General features: G+C 41.8%; 2 protein-coding genes across 2 annotated transcripts in view; both read right to left on the reverse strand.

The window, feature by feature from the left end:
- The window catches only part of LOC140371374 (uncharacterized), a 157,048-nt gene extending 134,772 nt beyond the window's left edge, over window positions 1–22,276 (reverse strand). Inside the window, exons 1-2 of the mRNA XM_072458489.1 lie at window positions 22,020–22,276; window positions 21,766–21,835 (exon numbers count right to left, since the gene is read on the reverse strand). Of these exons, the coding sequence (XP_072314590.1) occupies window positions 21,766–21,835; window positions 22,020–22,247 (298 nt within the window). The 5' untranslated portion in view covers window positions 22,248–22,276. The remainder of the gene's footprint in view (window positions 1–21,765; window positions 21,836–22,019) is intronic.
- The window catches only part of LOC140372174 (leucine-rich repeat LGI family member 2-like), a 481,342-nt gene that overhangs the window by 225,869 nt on the left and 232,314 nt on the right, over window positions 1–23,159 (reverse strand). The window lies entirely within an intron of this gene.

Genomic DNA, 23,159 nt, shown 5'->3' on the forward strand with positions numbered 1-23,159 from the left:
TGCTACCAAATGAGGTGCAAGCGCTAACTGACAAACCTGATATTTTGTTATATCCATATTGGGCTAAAGGCACGCTCAAGTTTCACTGGCTTCAAACAGTTGTGGTAAAAGCCCCAAAAAACTGTGACAATGCGATGTCACTGAAGAGTCAACAACAATTATCCAGCAGCAGGAAGCCCACAGCTGGGCTCGCCCGAGGGAGACACACACGGGGCAGAGAGAGGGAACCTTTTCAGGACTTTGACATTTTGTCAGAGCAGATAAAACACTGTGCCATTTAGTCTCATCAAAACCTCCTTACACAGACGCACAGTCAAGTCTCAGAGGCCCTGCTATTTTGAAGCTCCATTTAATGTGGCCTCCAAAGACATCTATATCATTTATCATTCAGCCTCACAGAAAACTCCTTTGCTCAGTTAAAAGCCTGGTTTATTTCTTGTTTACCCTTTCCCTTAATTTAGCATAACTAAAAAATAAAAATCCAAACACATTTTGCCGAGGGACTTCTCATGGGAATCCATATCAGCGTTGCACACACAGAACGCTCACTGGAAACAAAGTGAAGGATTTGCTCAGTAATCTCACTTCTCTGGTCATTTCTGTCCAGAGCAACCCATAAATCCAGCCAACAGATTTTCTCTGACGCACTCTCAAACTTCAAATTGTGAAATAAAGAGGCATAAAGGGGCCCAAGCGAGAAGGACACAGGCAAGACGTCACCAGTGTGGTAAATATGGCTCTTAGAAATGTAAGTCCAGCTGGTTTCTTAATGATTATAATCAGACTCTTAGTAAGTTGTAATTTGCAGTCAAAAAAGTTTTTAAACCACGCAAAAAAAAAAGTATTTTTTAGTTGGAGATCAATACAGAGGCCAAGGTGTGTCGAGTACACATTATGAAAACTGTACAACTAAACACAGATGGTTTGAAGAGTCGTTTTGAAGTCGTGAACGTGACCAAGATTTTAAGATCAAAAGGTGACAAGTTTTGACAAGCAATGTTTCTGTTACACATTTTGGAACCAATTTTCCTCCACTTACATAGTTATTAGCCTTTCTACCTTTGACCTGAGACTGCGACGATGTCAGCGAGTGAACAGTACAACACAACCACTATTCTTTCACTGGTAAAAAAAAAAAAAACACTCTGTGAAGACAAATGGAGATCTCAAATGGACTGACACCAGCGCTGCAGAAGTATTAGCAGTCCTGGTGCGAATGAGGGAAGTCATTCCTCCACTTCCTCCTGTGTTGACTTTGGCCCGTGTATGCTAATGTGAGAACACGAAAGACTGAGTGCTCTACCTGCCGAAGAGAAGACTGTCAGAGAAGTCTTAAAAAACACCATGTAGACTAGACAGAGTTTAAACAGCAATTTTACGACATGGCCCCAATGTTGTTCTTTTTTCGGGGCAAACGACCAACCTCTTCGTCGCAGTGTTATTGCTGCAACCCAGCGAGCAACCACAAATACAAACTTCTTGAACCTGTTAAGTGCTTGAATACTGAGCGTGGTTCTTCTCTTCCCATCATGGCCTGCCCGTGTGTGAGTGTAGAATATGAAATGTAGTTCTTTTTTCGCATTCGGCGGTGAAAAGGCAAATCTGTAACTACCACGTTTCTTGCCATCACACCACCACAATCTCGCGCCACTTTGCCAATGCAAAATCTCCCAATAAATTACATGAATCACGTGTCATGGTTCATTTGGGGTTTTGTGCATTCATAATCAAATTCAAATCCAAAAAAATATCAAGCAATAACTTACTCAGTACCAACTTTTGAAGACTTGGCCATTTCTGCAATTACATTTAATGAATAATGCCCAACTCATCAGATTTAAGTGAAACTGGATCTAACTTCAGAAACAGTGAATTTATGGCAGTGACATTCAAAAGCTTGACAGACTAAGATCCTGTGGGACGTGGTGTGTCTTAGTTTAAATCTTAAATTCCACTGAGTTATGCCATGTTATTCCCTCACTCGGAAGAAACCCACACCATGGTTTTATGTGAGTTTGACATTTGCAGAAACACAGACCTTAGACCTGCCTATACCATCTGACCCACGTCTCCACACTGCTCCCGCTCAGAGCTGAGAGTATGTATGCTTCTGTTCTCTTACGTCAAGAAACACCATTAAACTATAAAGCACACTGCAAAAACTAATAACAACACACTTAAAGGACCACATTTATCATAATAATTTGACAGGTTTGACAATTTGTTTCTCTAGACCCATTTTACTTTTGTTTTTAAAGTGCACTATGAATCTCTGCTAAGGTTTCCTTGGAGATGTTGATTTGCCTGGAATCCCATCTTTCAATTACAGTTCTATTTAATCCCACTGAATATCTCCCTTGCATCCAGAATTCATAGAATAGCTACATTTGTAAACATAAAACCTCTCCACAGATTTGACCTGTAACTTAGCCTGGTGGCCTAACCTGCTTAATGACATAGTTTAATGCCATACTATGTAACAATCCAGTCCAAGCAACAGCATTTACAGTCAAGTTGGTTGCAGACCCTCCACAAGAAGTTGCATTGTGCCCCTTTAATAATGTTTACATGTTTCAGTAGTGTTTTCAAGCCACATGATACACCATGTTAGGGGTGCAATATTGTGTATTATCAAAGTAGTAATCAAGATTACTCTGAATTTTAACATATAGACATTTATAAATATTCCTTTTTGCTGTTTGATATATAGGAGTGGAGCAAGACACAATACCCATAAGACCAGACCAAATACAAGATTGGGTCCAAAAGAACAAGACTCTGACATCATTTATATAAATAAATTGTGCAATTCAACACACAATTTCAGCCTCATAACTTTGTATTTATTTTATTTTATTCAATGTTTTACTACTTTTGGGAAATAACTAACCAGTTTTAAACCCTTTTGTTCAGGCAAAATGTAAACAAACAAAGACCATCCATGTGTGCACAATCTTCAGGCACAAGAACCCGTCTCTTCCATTTTCCAACAATGAACTAAACTAACTCCAGGATGTAGATACTGGCAATCAACGCAGGCTATTTCCAACATCATTATTTCTCAATGAGCCCAATTGAAATCACACAAAAGACGGACAATCTCTGCTAGTTTCCTTGGGCACCAAACCCACCGCAGAACACCACTGACATGTCATTTCCTATTCAGTCATATGAAGCGGATGTCAGAGGCAGTCACGTCTCTTCGCTGTCATCATTCCTATGGCTATTAAGAAGCACTGGACGTTCAAGAGTGGCAATGTAGACGGTCTCATTCATTCTCAAGGTCAAAGGTAGAGATTCTTTACCTTTTAGCGTTGAAAAGACCATCTGCACCTGGAGCACCCTGAATCCATCAACGCGACACCAAGTATACCATCAACCGAGGCGCGAGCATCGGGGACCTCACAGCAGCGATAACCTAGAGAGCTATGGATTCAAATGCATCACTCGGCGGAGGATCATTTGCCCGAAGTGAACATAATCCGCTTCAAGATTTAGAGCTGGCTGTTTAACACACCGCACACAAACCATGGGAATCCAGGCAAAGCACTTGTGGCTGCACTCAAGAGCACAATAAACATTTACAGTGCGCTAAAACCAGGATGGCTCCAAATGAGGCCGTTAATCCTGGGCTGTCAGCAGGTGCAGCCGGTTGCACCTATCAGATCATCTTAAACTGTCATGAAAGGAGGAAAAAAAAAAAAGTCAAATACATGTCTCTACTATTGGTGGTCATACAGTTGTTACTTCCACAACTTTTGATGCAAGGAACACGTTGTAATTTTTGTTCCAGTTGCTCAAATCCTTAAATATTTCTCTCTCAAATCCATCAAAAGTCAAACTCATACACCTCGGCTAACAATATGTGTAGAAATGCATGTCTAACTTATGTATTTTGTGCTGAGGAAAGCAATCAAAACTATTAAAAGTTTCAACCATGGCTTGGCACTGATGTAAATATGACAAAACAAGCTCAGATGAATATATCCATAGGAGAACTGGATAGTGGGTCGTAAAAAGAAGATTCTACCCATTTATTCTGGGTCAGGGCATGAATTGGATATGATGGTCCATTGGAATATAAAAAAGTATTATGTTAATTTTAGACTCTAAAATGAACATAATGCTTTCTTTTTCACATTACAATGGATGAAATATGCACACGGGGAACAAGGATTTGCATTTCACATTTTCACGCTGTGGGCCATTTCATTAAAAGCAAAGACTTGCAAACATTAAGCACTTTGGGGCGTGAATCAGACGAATGGCATTATGAACTCTGAGAACTTCTTTCAACAACAATGACACGCCCATGAAAAGGTTGTGTGACCAAACAGCTGAGAAGTAACGCGTGTACAACAAAATTAACCATGATTTTTAGAGTGATTTAGAGACGTAATGCACTTTATAAGACGTTTCTTACACCATTGGCAGATAATTTAGCTCAAAAAACAATGATTATCTGCATCATAAAGTCTAGTAAGTACACCGTCTTTCTAAAATCAAGATGTATATTCTCGAGTCTGTTAGTTTTAAGCCATGTTCATTCTCTGCAGCACGCTGATGGAGACGGACACAAATGAGAACCTTTACTCATGAATTAGACCAAGCTATTTCCAGGCTGTTACTACACGTATCACAGCAGTTTATCAAGCTGTCCAAAATTACCATTTAACTGGCCGTCTAGCCGGCTCAGACCATATCAAATGACCGGCCAATTCAATTAAGAGCGCGCAGGGTTGTCTGTCTCACCGCTGGCTTTTTAAGCTTTAACAGTGGCTTACACAGCTGTTTCTGCCTCAGCTTCATCAGATACTAAAGGGAGGGGCCCCGTGGAGTCCAGGCTAACATCTTTACGGACAATGCACTGGGCAATGGGCAGGTGAGAAGCTTCAGGGCTCAAAAGGATGGATTACCTTGCTCAAATGTCTGCTAAAGAGGGCTATGAAACTTGTAGAAATGCCAACTCAACGTACACAGTTGTAGATAAAGTCATTTTTCCGTTTTGGAAAGTGTTATCACAAAGATATTTAGTAAATGATTGAAGTAAAGAAGTAGAGATGTCAACATTATTCTGTTAAACGATAATTGTCAATCAGTCAAAAGGTATAATCAAAAGAACTAAAAATGATTTAAATTGTGACAAATTTACAAGCTAAATTTGGTATTTTTGATTCAATCTTAGTCGAAAAAATGCATCTAAATGTAAATCACTTTTATATTTTGGCTGTTATTGTCACAAAAAATGATTCTTACAAATGATTTCGTAAAGCTGGTCACAAACCTGAGGAATAGCAACACGTTGGACAATTGAAATGAAGGAAAATGAAATATTTCACTGATGTTTGGTCATGATCGCAGTAATCTTTCATAATCGTAAAACTGTGGTGTTTTTTTAATCTGATATTGTGATATTCCCTCGTAGACAGTTTCAACAGCTCGTTACGAAAACAGTGAATGAATTGCTCCCATGCATGCTTTCATAGAAGATAAAATTAACCACAGAAATGTCCAAAAGCCTTATTCCAGCAGTAATAAATGAAGTTAAGTTACCATAGCTGTTTTGAGGCTTGACTCGCATGACTGCTGGAGCGTGCTGCCAGTATTGGATCGACTCAAGGCACATTTGTTATACACTTTTTTTTTTATTCTATGTGTTTGCCTGTAGTGTTTACTGCTGCCTTAGATCTCGGCTTTGAGTCATATTTCATGTCACATTTAGCACGAGGAGGAAGAGCCCCTGATGAGCTGAGGGGGCAGAGCATCAAACATGGGATTTAGAGCGCGATGTCAGATCGAATGTGCAGCAAGACAACGTCAAGCATAGGAAAAAGTCATTATAACAATTTTTAAGTTGACGGATTTCTCCATTATGACAAAACTATTATTCAGGCTGAAAGCTTTATTAAACTGGGAAGAGTAAAGAGTGAAAGACGGTGAAGAGTGCACATATGTGACTCGCCACGGCAATTGTCGGACCATTTTGGCCTCGGTGAAACTGAGAAAAACAGCATTTTACTTTTTTTTCCCCAAATTTGTGATTTTCGTTTTTTTGCATTATGTGAAAGTTGAAGATATGGACCAGCCATTCGATGTATCAGATAACAGTATTTGCAGCATTAAAAGCATAAATAAAGCCGTTTAAAATGTGGTGTTTTCGGGCGCTCTCTGGACGTGCAGAGCGGGTGTGACCGCATTTCCATATGAACAGCTGCGCTATTGTAGTCAGCCAATGGGCTGAGCCGCCAGCCGCATGGCTACTTGATAAGCAGCAACACAGGGAGCAACACGCGCTGTGTAACATCAGTTGAAAAATGGATCCTTCTGCTATCGCTTCGGAGCTTAACAGAGGTTGTTACAGCTCCACGCTTTTGGATTATTTCTGCGAAAAGTCCGCTTATCCAGATGACTATCTAAGGATACTTTTGCAGGAGAGAACGAAGAGTTGGAAAAGATCCGTAACTTTGACTGCAAATGTTACTCAAGAAGAAAAGAAAATTCTCTACTCTCAAGCAAATCGTGTAGCGGGAAACTCACTCCAGAACTCATGTACAAGCTACGGAGCGACTCATTCGCAGCAGAAAGAGAGTGGCAGGATATGAGGATTATCGGACATATGGAAGCAAACAGACGTTCTGTCGTCACTTCTGAGCTGACGACGTCCACGAAAAAGTCCCAGAAGAAGCGCAAGTTTGCCCGGACAAGCTTTTTCATTAGGAGGCACGGAAGTCTGCAGAAGTACTTTCCTGTTCCTCATGGCGTAAGTAATGATTAATATTAAATACGCCTGTTTTAGTGTGCTGTTGTGGTCGTGTTTGTGTTGTGAGTGCCTGTTTTGTTGAGCCATCACAAGCTAGCTAGCCACGTAGCGCCGCTAGCCCCGGCCATGTCCCGCTCCTCCGCGTTTTAAGTCTTAAATACGACGTAAACGTCAGAATGTGAATAATGCAGAATAAATGGCATCACAAACACGCTTGAAAGTTATGTTTTGGTGTGCTGTTGTGGTCGTGTTTGTGTTGTGAGTGCCTGTTTTGGTCTAAACCTGGTGAGCCATGATATCACAAGCTAGCTAGCCACGTGAAGCGTGTTATTCCCATATTACTGTCAACCCTAATCCTTTTTTTCCCCCTTTTCAGAATTGGCAAAGACACCCTGACTGACATAATTAAACACTATGATGAAAATGGAGCAACACCACGGTTGAGGAAGAAGCGTGCACAGCCACAGCCACGTTCACGCAGGTTCATCAGCCATGAAGTCATCCACACCGTTGTAGAGTTTATCAAAAACTATGCAGAAGTCCATTCCATAATGCTACCTGGTCGACATCCTGGCCATAAGGACTGGCATGTGAAGTTGCTCCCAACCCATGTGACTAAGGCCTCAGTTTGGGGTCTCTACGTGAAGTCTGCTAAGGAGCTTGGTAAGTGTAAAACATTATTTTGGTGATTTTCATGTTTTAATGATTAGAGTATAATTAACCATAAGCAACATCTGTTTTTTAGGTGAGCCTGCAGTTTGTAAATCAAGCTTCAGATCACTGTGGAAACAGCTTCTCCCACACATCAGAAGCTGCAGGCCACGCACAGATCTCTGTTGGCAGTGTCAGAGCAACAACGAGCAGCTGATACGAAGTGCAAATGTCCCAGATGAAAGAAAATCTGAAGTTGTCCAGAAGCAAGTGCATCATCTTGCCCTTGTGCAAAGTGAGAGGACTTTTTACAACACTTTGATTGCTGCCTGCAGACTGACAACAGAATCTAATGTGCTGTCTTTCGGACCCTCACCGCCAGCAAGCAAAGACATCAGGATGCATTACAGCTTTGACTTTGCACAGCAGGTACTACTAATAGTGCAAATGCAGAATAGCAATTATAGAGACATATACGTCTTAATCAAATGTCATATGTATTAATCTAATCTCCTTTCTCTCTCTCTCTACTACAGATCCACTTTCCGTCCAACCCTCTGCAGCCGGGGCCAATGTATTTCCTGACTCCACGAAAATGTGGCCTTTTTGGTGTCTCCTGTGAAGGGATGCAGAAGCAGGTCAATTTCCTGATTGACGAAGGCATGTCGTCAAGTAAGGGAAGCAATGAAGTCATAAGCTACATGCATCATTTCTTCAACAACTTCGGGGTTGGAGAAAAATACGTGGATCTTCATTGTGACAACTGCAGTGGCCAAAACAAAAACAATTTCATGTTGTGGTATGCTGCCTGGCGTTGGACACAAGCTTCACCACACAATGGACATCCACTTCCTCATTGCTGGCCACACCAAATTCTCCCCTGATTGTGGCTTTGGACTTATCAAGCGAGCATACATGAAGACCAGGGTTGACACTTTGGAAGACATCGCTGAGGTTAGTTTATGTTATTTGACTACTGTAATGTGTAAACATTAGCCTGGCAAAACTTCAGTGCAGATATTTTTCTTCTGTTCTAATTTTTTTTTACATTGTCGCCCTTGTCATCAGGTAGTGGAAAACAGCTCTCCTGAGAGTCACCTCAATATCCCACAGCTTGTTGGAACGGCGGATGGCAGAGTGTTCGTCAAGAACTTCGACTGGCAGAAGCATCTGAGTCCCTTCTTCAGACGGCTTCCAAAGATCAAGAGCTATCAGCACTTCAGGTATTTATATTCAAACAAAAAAAAATAGTTAATGAGTGTTTCATGTGAAATAGTTAGCCATTTCTTAAATGTCCTGTTATTTGCTTACAGCTTTGATGCCAAGAGACCAGGTGTGGTGCTTGCGAAAAGTCACTGTGGAGCAGAACCAGTGGAATTTCAGCTACTACGCACTACAGCTGTTCTGCCTCCGGTTGACAATCTCCATGTCCTGGTCCCACCTGGACTGGACATTGACAGGCAGACCTACCTGCATGAAAAAATCAGGCCTTTCTGTGCTGACGAGGCAAAAGACATCACATGCCCAGCGCCGAGAGTCACAGCACAGAAGACGAATGTGCAAAAGAGGCTGCGGACGTAATTGGACTCTGATGGTGTACCTATGATGTCTATTATCTCATATGTTGCAGTTCGTATACCTGGCCCTGGCATCTGTTTATAAGAGTTCTTCTATTAAGAGTGTTTTTTAAACTTCCTATAAGTTACTGTCCTTTCCCCCTGTATCTACTGCGTTGTAACATTAAAGGCTATCTTATCTTATCTTTTGTTGTTTGTGTTGAATCATTCAGTGCACCATTGTTGGTGCACTGAATCACCTGTGAATTACGTTTATCGACAAATGCAATGAACCCTATTCTCATTCTGATTCTTTGATTCTATTCAGGGCCTTTTGTAATCCAAGTATTTCCATTTTAATATAGTAACTTCTAATTCTGATTCAAGTCCAGTTACCATCAATAACAACACTCCTCTTGAGTCTTGAGTGACAGCTGTAGGGGGAGGTGGTGTCAGTGTGACAGGGGGGAGGGCTTATCTCAATGAGATGCAAATGAGCCCCCCTGTGACTCTGGGCTCACTCAGGTGAGAAACTTTGGAAGCCGTTTTCTCAGTGAATGGATTTGAGAGTTGTATACATTCAAATGACCACAACTTACTCAAATATTATCATTGGAAAGCTTTGAATTCACACTTTCAGAATATGTGAATAATTCAAAATGTCTCCGGGTAGACATGTAACTGGATTGGCCATGGTCAGTCACATATATTCTGTTGATTGTTTGTGCCAGGAGTCAACATCACAGCGTTGAGTAGGTTTCGTGCATCGCCAGAAGCTTTTACAGTCCAGCGTGCCCTTCCAGGAGCTTCGCCTCTCCCTTTGTCCATTTGGCGATACATGTTGAGCAAAGGAAAGAGTCGACATCCCCCCCGAGAGCTGAGGGGAGAAGACCATCAAACATAGTCCAGAGGCTTCTGAGCAAGACGTCAAAGTGATCATACAAGAAGACAGTGAGGAGCAGAGGCAGTAAAAAGTTTTTGGGGTAAAAAAAAAAGGAAAAACATCAAGCGCTTGATCCGACCGTTATTTTCATTGAGCCGACCTCTTGGTGGCGCCCCGTGGGAGTCTGGGAGCGTACATCATCCGGGCTGATCCCTGGGCGAACTCCACATGCTTCCATCACTTTTTCCATTTTGAGAGATCGGCAGGAAATCCCTGCTGCTTTTGTGTTGCTTGAGGGATGGCTTGCTTGTTTTTACACTTTTTAAATGGTATAAAAATTGAAAAGAACAGTAAGCTTTGATAAATGCTCTGTAAGCGCGGTAAAGAAAGTATTATCACTGATGATATACAGCCCTCAAACCATCAGACAGTGATTTAAAGTAAAGCCTAGTTTTAAAAAGTGGTATTATATTTTAAATGTATTGGTTTTATGGAGCGTGCTTATATTATTGAGTTGGCACAAAGTTTTGAGGATACCAAGTTCTCTTTTATATTAGCTTTTCCATCTTTAATTTTGGGTGACAGTGCCCACAAACCAGAGGGTTGGAAGTTTGATCCCAGCTACAACCGGTGGATTCTGTAGTGTCCTTGGGCAAAGCACACACATGTGAACTACTGCTCAAACCATTTCAATTGCAATTAATCGCTTACTCAAATACACAAATTTAAAAGTCAAATAATGATGTTAATTAGAATAGAAGATGTTAATTTTGTGTTTTTCCATTCATTCATTAATTCTCTTGAGGCTGTTAGGGGCCGCAGGTGACTGTTTGGTGGCATGGGGCCGTTCTGGTGGTTTGCAGGTTCTCTCACTAAAACATGAAGAATAGCCTGCCCTCTGTGGCCAGGCGTGGACTCCCCTGAGCAAGAGATTCCTGGTTTCATAAAGATTTACCAGGCAGCTATGGTAAATGTATAGTTAATATGCAGTAAGCTCAATTCATTATTATTATATTAATGCTTTACAATCACTGCATGTCCTAACACAACTCGCTCTGTGTTTTCTGGACATAGAACCATCTACAGTTCACTATCCTCTGACCACTTGTGTGCAATAATCTGAATTGTGACTCTTGTTTAGCCACTACTCTCAACTCCACACACATTTAAACTGCACTTGCATTCATTAACTGGCTGTGTCTCCCAAATTGTTCTTTGCCAGTAGATCCAACCGCAAATCACCACTCCCTTCACATGCTTTTTACATTCTAACCTCGCGCACGCACCCTTCACAGTAAATCAACGCGCAATAATTTGGTTCCTTGCAGGATTCTGAAACGAAATGTTAAAATTACTTGGCATTAGCGTTTGCTGCTTTTGGCCGGAGAACAAAGGGAGGATTGAAACTAGAATTGCCCTCCGTCTGTGGATTTACTGTAAATGTGAGCAAAACAAACAGCCAGTGCCATGCATTGTGTTCAAAATTAAAACTCAACTTTCCAGGAATGCCCTGTAACAGGAGGGCATGTTAAGCATGGTCCAAATGTCAAAGTCGACGGAAATTATGGCCTTCCACTACAGCATGTAATGTTGATTTCTTGCACCCCCGTCCATTTTATCCGTAGTGCCTGCTTTTATTATACTGATGTACAACAGTGGGGCAGCAAGTACTCCTTGACGCACTCCTTTTGGTCTGCAGGCACTTTCCTGGGACACAAAACCATATTATCCCTCATTTGCCTTGCTAGTCTGAGTACCAGTATTTCCACCGTGCTGTTTGACTTTGGGATTTGAAATTGACGACAGGCACTGGCATTATTATTGTACAATCAAAAGGACTGGAGGATAAGTAATGCTTCATGTAGACAAGCATAAAGGGCTAAATTGCTTCCTAAATAAGAGCCGCATTTTACAGTGATGTGTGTTTGACGTTTGGCTCAGTTTGTGCCAAAGTAAAATCTGACATTCAGATCAAATAATGCTGGGATGAAATCCCCAGTCTCAGACGTGTTTTAAGAAAGGAAATGAAGAGAGTGCTATGTATCAATTTACATTTAATAGACAATTTTAGATCGTCATGATTTTGCAATTCTTAACAATAATTACACTATGATCAAACAATGGAGAAATCCTTAATGCACACGGTAATGGGCTAACACTGGTACAATGAGACCAGCTTTATGAAGTCATTGCAAAGTTAATGTGACAAACAGCAACAAGTGTTACATATTTTATAATTTTGCTCCAAAAAATGATTAAAAAAAAAAAAAAAAAAAAATAGATTAGAGATATATCGGTTGGCCAATATTCTTCAGCACTGGCCGATATTTACTTTTGGCTGACCGGCTACATGTAGCCTTATATTAGTTTTGTTATTCATTCAGAGACTATTCAGAAATGGTTTAATTTTGTAATTTTGTTGTTTTGTTTTTAAGGTACCTAACACATTATTGTCCTCTGCATTCAACCCATCCTTCAATCCCTTATTACTATCAGTACCTGTTCAAATTTAGAACTGAACATTTGTTTTTTGACAACCCCATTTTGTGCGCACTATGGCAAGGTTATTGTATTTTCTCAATGCACAAAGCTTTTACCCAGTAGAGTGACTTCAGATGTTTTCTTCCTGATGTCACGGTCATTGCACAGTGCAGCAGCTGTTGGTGAAGCTATTAGTGAGGCTTCTTCTTGTCTATTTGAGTCTTTTTTTTATTTTGATGAAAGACTCAGGCATGAATATGTGCTGATGGGAGGTGGGCTACAGCCGTCACAAAGAGGACTTCAGTCAGACCAAGACCGCAACTTTGAGCCCAGTGTCATAGGGCAAATACAGGGCCCTGTGAGGGGGCTTTTGTGGAGGATCTGCACCGAGACAGAGGAGGCTCAGGCAGTGAAGGGGCGGGGGGCTTCAGGGAGGGCACCAGGCGTAATTTCCCCACTCGGCTGGGGGTAACAGGGTAATGATATGGCAATTGGATATAACATGGACATAAGTTCAGAGATTAACAAAAGCAGCAACTTACTCAACTATTTCGGATTTTACACTTTATTCATAAATATTCTTTACGTTCAAGAAGACTTCAGTCACCATATTTCAAACGTGTATTTAGAAAGTCTCAATGTACAATAGAAATGTGATAAATAACAAATCAAAATAAATAAATAAATTGCTGACCAGTCGACTGTTAAATAAATGTTAGATACAAATATTTGAAAAGTTTGAGAAGAAACAATTCTACAGGTCGAGACGTTGCCATAAAATGCTATGTTGCTCCAGCCACAGCCGTAATCGCTACAGTATTCTATGTATTATTATATTGTGCTGTTATTGTGTAATACGGCGTCAATAATATTTAAAACTGTTCTGTTTTAAGTGATGACAGCTGAAAGAAAAATAGAGGCAAGTCCTGCTTGTCCAGCCAGTGTCTATATTGCTTTTTCTGCTGAGCCCATTTCATAATTCTGGTCGTTGGTGACATCATTAGGGAGACAAAGGTTACAATTTTGTGTACTTCAGATGAAATTGCCCGTATAACTTACACTCTATGTCGCACAACCAACAAAAGAACTTCAACAATAAGCAAAATACCATTACAAATGACTTATTCCAACCACAACATGAGATTTAAGAGCTCATAAACATGAAATAACTGTGCTTCCTTTAACAGTTTGATTTGCACTGCCCAATATTATAATACATCGACAATAGTGAAACATAAAACTGTGCGGTCAACGAAGAAGTCCTTTCATTCATTTCCAAGTAGAAATAAGCTCTTTGAATAGTCTCTCTGTCTGCTGCACAAAATGACAAGCGCATCACCGCCAGCTACAAGGACGCGCACGGGAAACTGTCGAACACGAGCTCCTTTTCTGTATCCCAGGGTCTTTCAGTGGCGCATAAAGCGGAGGGCATAAGCATATCCTGCAGCCTCCGTCCCCTCAGGTTAATGCGTGGTGCAGGGGCAGAGAAGTGTGCCGCTCTTTCACTCTTCTCGTCGTAACCAGGGCTTTCAGCTGGCGCGCCTCGCCGTCTCTACATCAAAAGTGCAGTGAAAAAGGCATCGGAGCTATTTCCAGACGCGCGACCTTTACACACCGCCTCATGTGAGGATTCAGGACGAGAGCGAATGTTATAGAAACAAATTACAATCACAAATCATGACAGTGATTTTGACTTTGTCTCATAGGGAGTTGGGTTCATTAATCATGTTTTAATACAATCAATTGAAGAAAAACAAATAAGGTGAGCAAGAAAATGATGGATGCATAAATGTAGTAATGAGGCAGCAGTTCATTTTTAATCATCATTTAATCATTCTAGGTAGAAGAAGTGGACTGTTGGAGTTCTGGTCTTTGCTTGATTTGCACTTTGATGATTCACAGATGAATATTGCCTGAGAACATGCAGTCACTGTGAGGTGAACTGATGATTCTCATATTTATGGACAAATTCCATAATCAGAACATTGGCATTTGCACTGTCTTGTTATCCATTGACGTAGCAAACAAAAAACGAAGCTGCAGTAATTTATTCTGCACAAAAATATTATGTTTTTTCATGAAAAAAAAAGTATAGCAAACTGTCTTCAGTACAGATCCTTTTTGACTAAAATACAAGGCAAGTGTGACTGACTCTTATATAGATAATCGTCATTTCACAGGTCACAATATAATTAACTATAAGGTCACTATATAAGTATGAGAACTCTAAAATAATCAAATAATCAGTTTGAGAATTTTAGAAGCAAAATAAGCCATTTCAAATCAGTCCAAAACGTAAAGTGCCTTTTTATCTAGATATTTATGTCACAAGTTTGATTCCAGTTTACAGATTACAGTCACATGTTGTGAAAGAAAGTAAAGGAAGGATTTTAAAGCTGGTTCATGGTGTCAATAATTGTGAAAAATGATTAAACTGTGATGTTTCTCCTCAACCCTAACAATAGGACATTGTTGCATAGTTTTACGTCCCGCTTACTGCGACCTTGAGCTAGAGTTTCAGCTTTCACAGTTTAGTGAATGTCTCTCCTCGCTCTTACCCTCATTTCCACTGCTTACAGTCTAATAAAGCCTATACGGACATAAACAGTTGACGTGGCTACACTGTTACAGAAGTTTAAAAGAAATAAAAACTACACATAGGTGATTTTGAGTTCTGTAACTCTTTTTTTATTAGTCTCTCTTGGGCCATTAGTTGGAAATATTTGCACTAAAGGTACAGCGTTATATATTGTACCATGGAATACCACCCACAAAAGCTCTCAGTTTTCTAATATCTCAGCACCTTTAGCAATATACTAAAGCCACTTAAACGTCCCCAATTCCCATCAGTGGCTGTCCAGACACCGTTATATTTGTTGCAATTCATTTCACTTGAGGAAGTTTGCAGGCTTTGAACTTTTTAGGTGGGCCTTTTTACTCACTTTACCTGCACCCACTACATCTGCACAAATTCTCTGAAGACGGGGGATCCCAAAGGCCTTTTACTGCAGTGCAACATATGGAATCTAATCTTCTGCAATCCCACTCAAATGAAAACTAACTTCATTTCCAGAGCTCCAAAACATCCTTCATGCGGCGATCCAGTCATTTATAAGTTTTCCCAGGCTCCAGGCTTCACTAACTTCGCTCGCTTACATGCGGGCTAATCTGACTGGGCTAACTGAAAGCAGCTGGCTCCTGTGGCTACCTGGAAGTCTGCGTAGCTTTACCTAGCACCCAGTAATTACACAGCCATTAGGGCACCTCCCGGCTCCGAAGCGCACAGTGAGGCTAATTCAAAAGCTGTCAGTGATTAATTACAATGTGCCCAGTTGATGATATCTGAGGAGATTGGCACAAATGTAAGTCTATCGGGCCGTTGGGATTTCCACGGTTTGTGAGGCGGAAAGGGGCAGAGTTACCCCCGTTTGGTTACAAGGCGTTGAAAAGCAGCATTAGGGCAAGAATGTGGGTTCTACAGCTGTGAAGTGAATTCAATCTGACAGATAGATATAATTTGTCCTTGTTGGCTTTATGCGACGTAAACTATAACAGGAATACTGTAGTCTGGGTTGAGTTAATGCTGATGTTCTATTACATTCATTCCTAAACTTGTCTGGTTGTTATTCTCTGACCTTTGCCATCACTGCATATTGTTCAGTTTGGAGAAATTCTGTAAAAAAAACACACACAAAAACAGGCGACGCAAACATCATTGGCCAAGAGACTATAAATCATGGCGAGGGGGCCTTTTTACTCACACACACCTGGGATCCTGTCCTGAAGACGTCGAACTGCAGAGGGAGCTGTCGCCAAAACCTGCTCAAATCAGCTGACAAGACACTACAGTAACATCACATGACACTCTGAAGCAGATTGTGACAGACCAGTCAAAACCGTCAGGTATGACTGACAAACTAAATAGTAACATAACCTTTTAAACAGACGCAATATTCATGTAGCTTCATTTAAAGGTTAATAAGTAAAGTGGCCAGCAGCATTGTCTTCAACATGTCCAAGCCATGTGAATGATTGGATTGACATTTTCCTGGAGAATCCTCTTCACATGACGAGCTGCTGTCCTCGCCGCTCGCCACTGGTGTAAAGCGTAAACTAAAACTAAGACTCATTATAGCTGAATGTTGCCGTTTCCTTCAGAAGCACTTGGAAAAGCAGAGAGCTGCCGGGCTTTTGATGTGTTTACATCAATAAATGCTGCCGAGTGAGAAAAAGGGAAGCCGGGCCGGGTGAGTGAAGAGAAGGTGAAGGAGAGAGTGGAGATGGGGGGGCGTATGGGTGAGTAAACAGGGCGAGAGCTGAGCACCCGTGGTTGCTGACTGCACATTTTATGATGGTCCCAGCAGGCACAACAGGCCCTCTATGGAATGCAGATCCCAGGGGAGGGGAAGGTACGCCAAAATGGGAAAGTAAACTGCGTGCCAAGGCTAAAAACAATCACTTGACTCGACTCACAGCGGCACGTCAAGTGAAATTACGTTTTTATACAAAGTGGGCCATACAGGTTAGTTTTGTAAAAGAAAAAAATAACACATCTTATTGTGTTATTATCACTGTGTTGTGGAGTATATAAGTATTGCACATTTTAGGTGGAGCTGTGTTGAAGCTGGTTTGAAATCAGTTCAGTAAAATTAAAGAGGTATAATCTATATTTAATGCCCCTTTTCCATTAGTATCTACTCGACTCGACTCAGCCCTGCTCTAGCACGTTTACATTTGGTGCTACCTCCTCAGACCAGGTACTTTCCTCTTTGGGCCAAGTCGAGCCAAACAGGGACTAACGTGACGTCCACAGACCGTCAGACGCTGACTGGGTAAAAGTGTAATGTTTCTTATGAGCGACTTCAGTGTGGAGCAGGAGACAGAACACTGCTGTGTCCTCCATAAGTCTTTAACGATTCCTGAATGTGAGACTAAAAATGCAGACCACATGAGGAGAATCTTCTAAGATTTATATGATCCCCCAGGAGCAAAGGCTTAAAAAATCATGCAGTCAAAGGACCGCACACTTTACTAGAATAATAAACAAAAGTTTGGCTAACAAAGCTCGCACACCCATCATCAGCTGTTTCCATCAATCAGAGCATTGAGCTTAGATGCAAGTCAGAACTGTATTATTATCATTGAAATGTGGTGCAGTGGTGCAGATAAATGCTTTTAATAACATTTTTAAACATTACATTAAACATTTTAAAAGACCGGATTTATAAACAGACTCACATGAGGATCCACATTCCACTTTATTGACTGTATGCAGTTTGATGTATTATAGTTACAATATCGCAGTGTGTAGCAGTTGTCATGTGTTTAGGTGTTTGTCTATCGAGCAGACGTCCTTGAGACACAAATCATTTACATCGTTTCCACTCCCAGTTTTACACAGCACCACTGAGCACCAGTTGTAATGGAAATGCAACCAGGGCTGAGCGGAGCCACAAGCTCAGAGCCGAGCCAAGCAGAGCAGGTACTACTGCAAGATCGGCACAGCAAGTCATCTAGTATCTCCACTATTTATTTTTCTCTCTTCTTTTTTCCAGTTTGCATATATAATACACAGTATCTCCACTATTTCATATATTACATTGACTATAACCTTTCCATTAATCCAGGAATAGAAGCATTTCAATCATACACGCTCATGCATGGGCCTTTAACTCACATTCATTGCTATTCAATATGGCTAACCTCATTGTTTACATTCTGAGTGCAGAGGCTGATGTCATGCATAAAATTGTATATACAGCAGTTGGAATCTTGACATCATCATCTTAAAATGAAAATCATTCTTATTATAAAATATTATGAGTAAAAGACTTTCTCCACATCACGTCCAAGTTAAAATGACTCAAATGTTACAACACATTTATATCCAATACCAAAGGCAGTGATATAGAAGCGAGCAGTAAAATATCCTGAAGCTATGGGCCGCTGCACTGTCTACGCAGCCACTCCATCTTCTATGACAGCAATAAAGTCAGGACTGTGAAAAGCACATTATGGACTCTTCCCCGAGAAAAGGAATCTACCACAGGCCTTTGATATACAACAAAGGAGAACTGCTGAACTGATGCACCCATGAGCAACTAGGCAGCATGACGATGTCCAATTACAACAGTCATCTGACTCTTGAAATGATATGCTCCTTTTAAATAAAGTGACTTCTGTGGTATATCTCCTATTGTGATTCAGTGCTTCTCTCAGTGCTGCTCTAAGCCCAAATATAGACATTTTTCCCACACTCACTCCTATTGTGGTGTGAACTTTCAGAAGAAGCAGATAGAATCTTTATATTGTGTTAAAGTAAGAGAATTGCAATACAAAATGTGACTTTTTGTCTTTGTCATATCACTTTCCCTACAGACCAATGACTTCACTGGACCGTTCTTTAAACCACACAGCTTTTACTCTTCCACTCCACAAGATTCTCAGTTCCTCTCACCATCACAACTTGGCACATGTTAAAATTGCTCAAATAAAACTTGTCTACTTTTACAGCCTCAAACTTGATGACAAAATGGTCAGTTTCATCCTCTGCCATAACTGAAGAGCATGCGTGCTATTGACTTCACTGGTCAGTGGTCATTGTTATGGCTGACTGGTCTAATTTGCATACAATAGCTCGCATGCAACATATGTCTTTCATACATTGTCCACTGAAAAGAAACTATGAATTTCTTTAATCAAATTTGCAAAGTCTCTGAGATTGTCTTGGTTTTATCCTCGCTGTGCTCCGTTTGGACCAAACTGTTGACTTTGTTTTATTTTTTTCTAACAGAAATGTGGTGGTAGGAAATAAATAGCAGGCATAAGATTGGGATGGAGATCAGAGCGCGCGCGGCGTGATTGGGAGGCCCCAATTATGGCTAATACTTCCAGTACTTTAGCTCATTACTGCAGGAATTCCCACTCAGCCGAGGAGTCACTTGAACATTGACAAACCACTTGCAAAAATGTTCGGATATGGCTCATTTAGAACTCCATTTATACTGGTCATAATCACAAATTATAGAATAATAACTTGTTTATTTTTGCAAAAGTTTGGCTCAAATGTTATGAATACCTCTACTGAAGCTGGGCAATATATCGACATGTTGACCTTATTCCGCCCATTTTTGCACTGGCACTTGCACTGGCTCCCGCTCTGGTCGAGCGGGAACATCACTCCCTTAAGAGGAGAATGAGGGAAAGGTCTTGCAGCTAAAATAGGCTATGAAGTAGATCGATTTGTGTAAAATGTCCAATGTTCATGTGACCAACAAGTCAACAAGTCAACGATTCCCTGGAAGGAATGAAAACAGTGTTTTAGTCTGTGTAGAACTTTTATTCTTACGAGTTTGTTAACTAATACGACCAGAGGGAGGACTACGTGGGATGGCGGAATAAGGTGAATACATACATATACATATCGTGAATGTTGTTTTGCAGATATGCATATATCAAGTATATAAAAATTGGTAACTCTAAATTGGCCCTAGTGAATGAATGTGAGAGTGAACTGTCTGTAATGTCTATGTCTCTGTGTTGACCCTGCGACAAGTTGGCCACTGTCCAGGGTGTACCCCGCCTAAGGCCCGAAGTCACTGGGATAGGCTCCAGTCACCCGCGGCCCCGAAAGGGAACAAGCGGTAGAAAATGGATGGATGGATAATTGATATTAAAAGATTTTTTTTTTTTTTAAGTTGTAAGCTTTCAAATAAGGGTATTAGGTGATATTTCTGCACTTTTGTTTCATTTTACCCAAAATAATACATTCAAAGACATGTTTTAACACATTTCTGTTGGACTGACATAATATTGTCTGCAATAGTCCTGTGCTTGAGATATTTATAGAATACTCTAGCATAATAATTTGCTGTAAAAACTTCATCAAGATGACTTTATTTGTCCTGAAGGGAATGTATCTTGATTACGACACTATAAATGACCTGTTTTTCCTTTGTTGAAAATGATTGCCAAGAATATCGTTATCACAAGTAATGTGCTGCATTACTGATAATAAAAGAATTAACTTCTCTCAACAACTTTTCTCTGCACAACGGATGAAGGTTATTAATTTTTTGTAAGTTGTAAAGTTCAAATGTCGCCGAGTCCAATAAAGCTGCAGCCACATCTTTCACTTTGTCACTGTGTTGTTCTGGACTGAGTGGACCCCTCTGCGGGCCAGATGCTAACCAGCACCTGGACGACCCAACGGGAACGTCCCACCACAAACCGGCTCTGCTCTTTGTCACCGCCGTTCGGTTTCCTGAGAGGTCAGCGACACGGTGTTCACACTTACTGTATCCCATTTCCATATGGGCCAGTGGAGATCCATTTTCAGCCCACTTGAAGAAGTTGTGAAAACATGTCAGCTTCCTGCTGCAGGTAGAACTCAAGTGGACCAGGGTTCACATATGGCTCACTTGGACAAGCTGCATGTCCGCTCTGGGCCTCTTGTAATACATTATGCTGAACTAATATCAATTATTGGGTCCAACGTGCCAAAACTTAAGGAGATGGATGTCAGGTTTTATGCCAAATAAAACGCAAACGTACCAAGGCAGTGCCAATAATATGAATTGTGTTTTCTTGTGTATTACATTCATGGAAAAACATTATTGCTATTGAATACACTGCAAACCAAAATGAACAAAACAGATAAAAAACCCTCTTGCAATGATATACAGAACCAGACAAGCCAAACTTCAGCATCTTTCTACCAGTTATGGCTCCTCTGAATGTCAAAGCTCACTCCCTCTTTCCTCTTTCCTCTTCACATGCAAAGCTAAAAAGATAAGCTGCAGTGAAAAAACATAAACATTCCCATCTCCTGCTGTTCAGTTCCAACAGTGAAACTGCAACAAGAAACTAAAATAGTTCTAATGCTACAAGTCTGCGTTGGATGGAGCAGTGCTGCAGTTTATCGAACGTGCTATTCATTCACCAAGCGATAAAAATAACAGCACAAACGGTTGAATTAAAATGTCACTGTACATCTCATAGTTAAAAAGCCGCAGAATATAATGCCATTGTTCAAATTATAAACGATTGCTTTGTAGATTCAACTAAAGAACATTCCTCTGGCTCCTGCGTCCATCCCAAATCTGAACAATGCACGAAACAGGAATAAATGTCTCCATCTACTGGACAAAACAGGAATTTCAGGTAGCTCGCCTTTTTTTTTTTTTTTTTTTCTATTCATTTCCAAAAGAACAAGTGGACAACCTCAGTAATAAAACAAGTCCTCATTGCATCTATGTCTAGAGCTGTGCCTTTCTTTCTGCAAAGTGTCAGCTTTCCTCCTCTTTCATAGCGACCATTTGTACAAAATGCAATGAAACACAACCGGAGTGACTCCCTTTCATGTTCAGTGCAAAACCAAGCATCAACACCTAAAAACAATGATGAAATAAAGAAAGTTCTGGTGTTTTCTTTACCTGGTGGGCAGTTGCATTCAGGTGAGGTTTGTCTGGCGGTGCGTATTTTCACGTAGTTCTCGTAGGAGCGCTGCAAATACAATAAATAAAAATAAAAAAACATTTTCATTCATTAACACGTGGTTTCAATCAGCAATCAATGTGGCGCATGATTAGCCCGAATTATTAGTGAATAATAATTAAGAGTTTTAACACTGATTGAGAGGTTTGCGGCAGGAAAGTTAAATAAAAAAGATATTAAAAACACTACTCACCTGAGATAACAGCTCGTCCACTCTCTGCTGAATTAACGAGTTTAAATCCTCCGCCGGACGGCCAAAGCTGTGCTCGCGCGTCTCCAAATCCACCACGCGGCTCCGGATATCAGCCGCGTTGAAGCTCAAAAAGGCGCAGAAGGCGACGGACGCCACCGAGAACAGCGACGAGATGACCCCGAGCGCGGTGGGGGGACGGCGCCGGCTCTTCTGTGCTTCTTTCTCCATGCTCGACCTCCGGTGCTCTCGCGCTTCAGTGGATGGGACTGCTGCACGCGTCGCCACTGGGAGCGAACTGCATTTGGCGCGCTGTGTCGCCCCAGTCAGAGCTGCTCCGGCGGCACGACGCGCACACACCGCGGCGGGACGCGCGCACGGGGCGGGAGGAGGGAGAAAGACGGAGGAGAGACGCGCGTGCGGTTCTGTGGGCTCTGTGGGCTCTGTGGAATCTGTGGGCTCTGTGGGGCTCTGTGGGCTCTGTGGAATCTGTGGGGCTCTGTGGGCTCTGTGGGCTCTGTGGGGCTCTGTGGGCTCTGTGGAATCTGTGGGGCTCTGTGGGCTCTGTGGGCTCTGTGGGGCTCTGTGGGCTCTGTGGGGCTCTGTGGGGCTCTGTGGGCTCTGTGGGGCTCTGTGGGCTCTGTGGAATCTGTGGGCTCTGTGGGGCTCTGTGGGCTCTGTGGAATCTGTGGGCTCTGTGGGGCTCTGTGGAATCTGTGGGCTCTGTGGGGCTCTGTGGAATCTGTGGGCTCTGTGGGGCTCTGTGGAATCTGTGGGCTCTGTGGGCTCTGTGGGCTCTGTGGGCTCTGTGGGGCTCTGTGGGGCTCTGTGGGCTCTGTGGGGCTCTGTGGGCTCTGTGGGCTCTGTGGGGCTCTGTGGGGCTCTGTGGAATCTGTGGGCTCTGTGGGGCTCTGTGGAATCTGTGGGCTCTGTGGGCTCTGTGGGGCTCTGTGGGCTCTGTGGGCTCTGTGGGCTCTGTGGAATCTGTGGGCTCGGTGGGGCTCTGTGGGCTCTGTGGAATCTGTGGGGCTCTGTGGGCTCTGTGGGCTCTGTGGGGCTCTGTGGAATCTGTGGAATCTGTGGGGCTCTGTGGGCTCTGTGGGCTCTGTGGGGCTCTGTGGGCTCTGTGGGCTCTGTGGGGCT

The sequence above is a fragment of the Eucyclogobius newberryi genome, unplaced genomic scaffold, assembly GCF_026437365.1.
Source record: "Eucyclogobius newberryi isolate DKJ021-1_F unplaced genomic scaffold, fEucNew1.0.hap1 SCAF_22, whole genome shotgun sequence".
Lineage (NCBI taxonomy): Eukaryota > Metazoa > Chordata > Actinopteri > Gobiiformes > Gobiidae > Eucyclogobius > Eucyclogobius newberryi.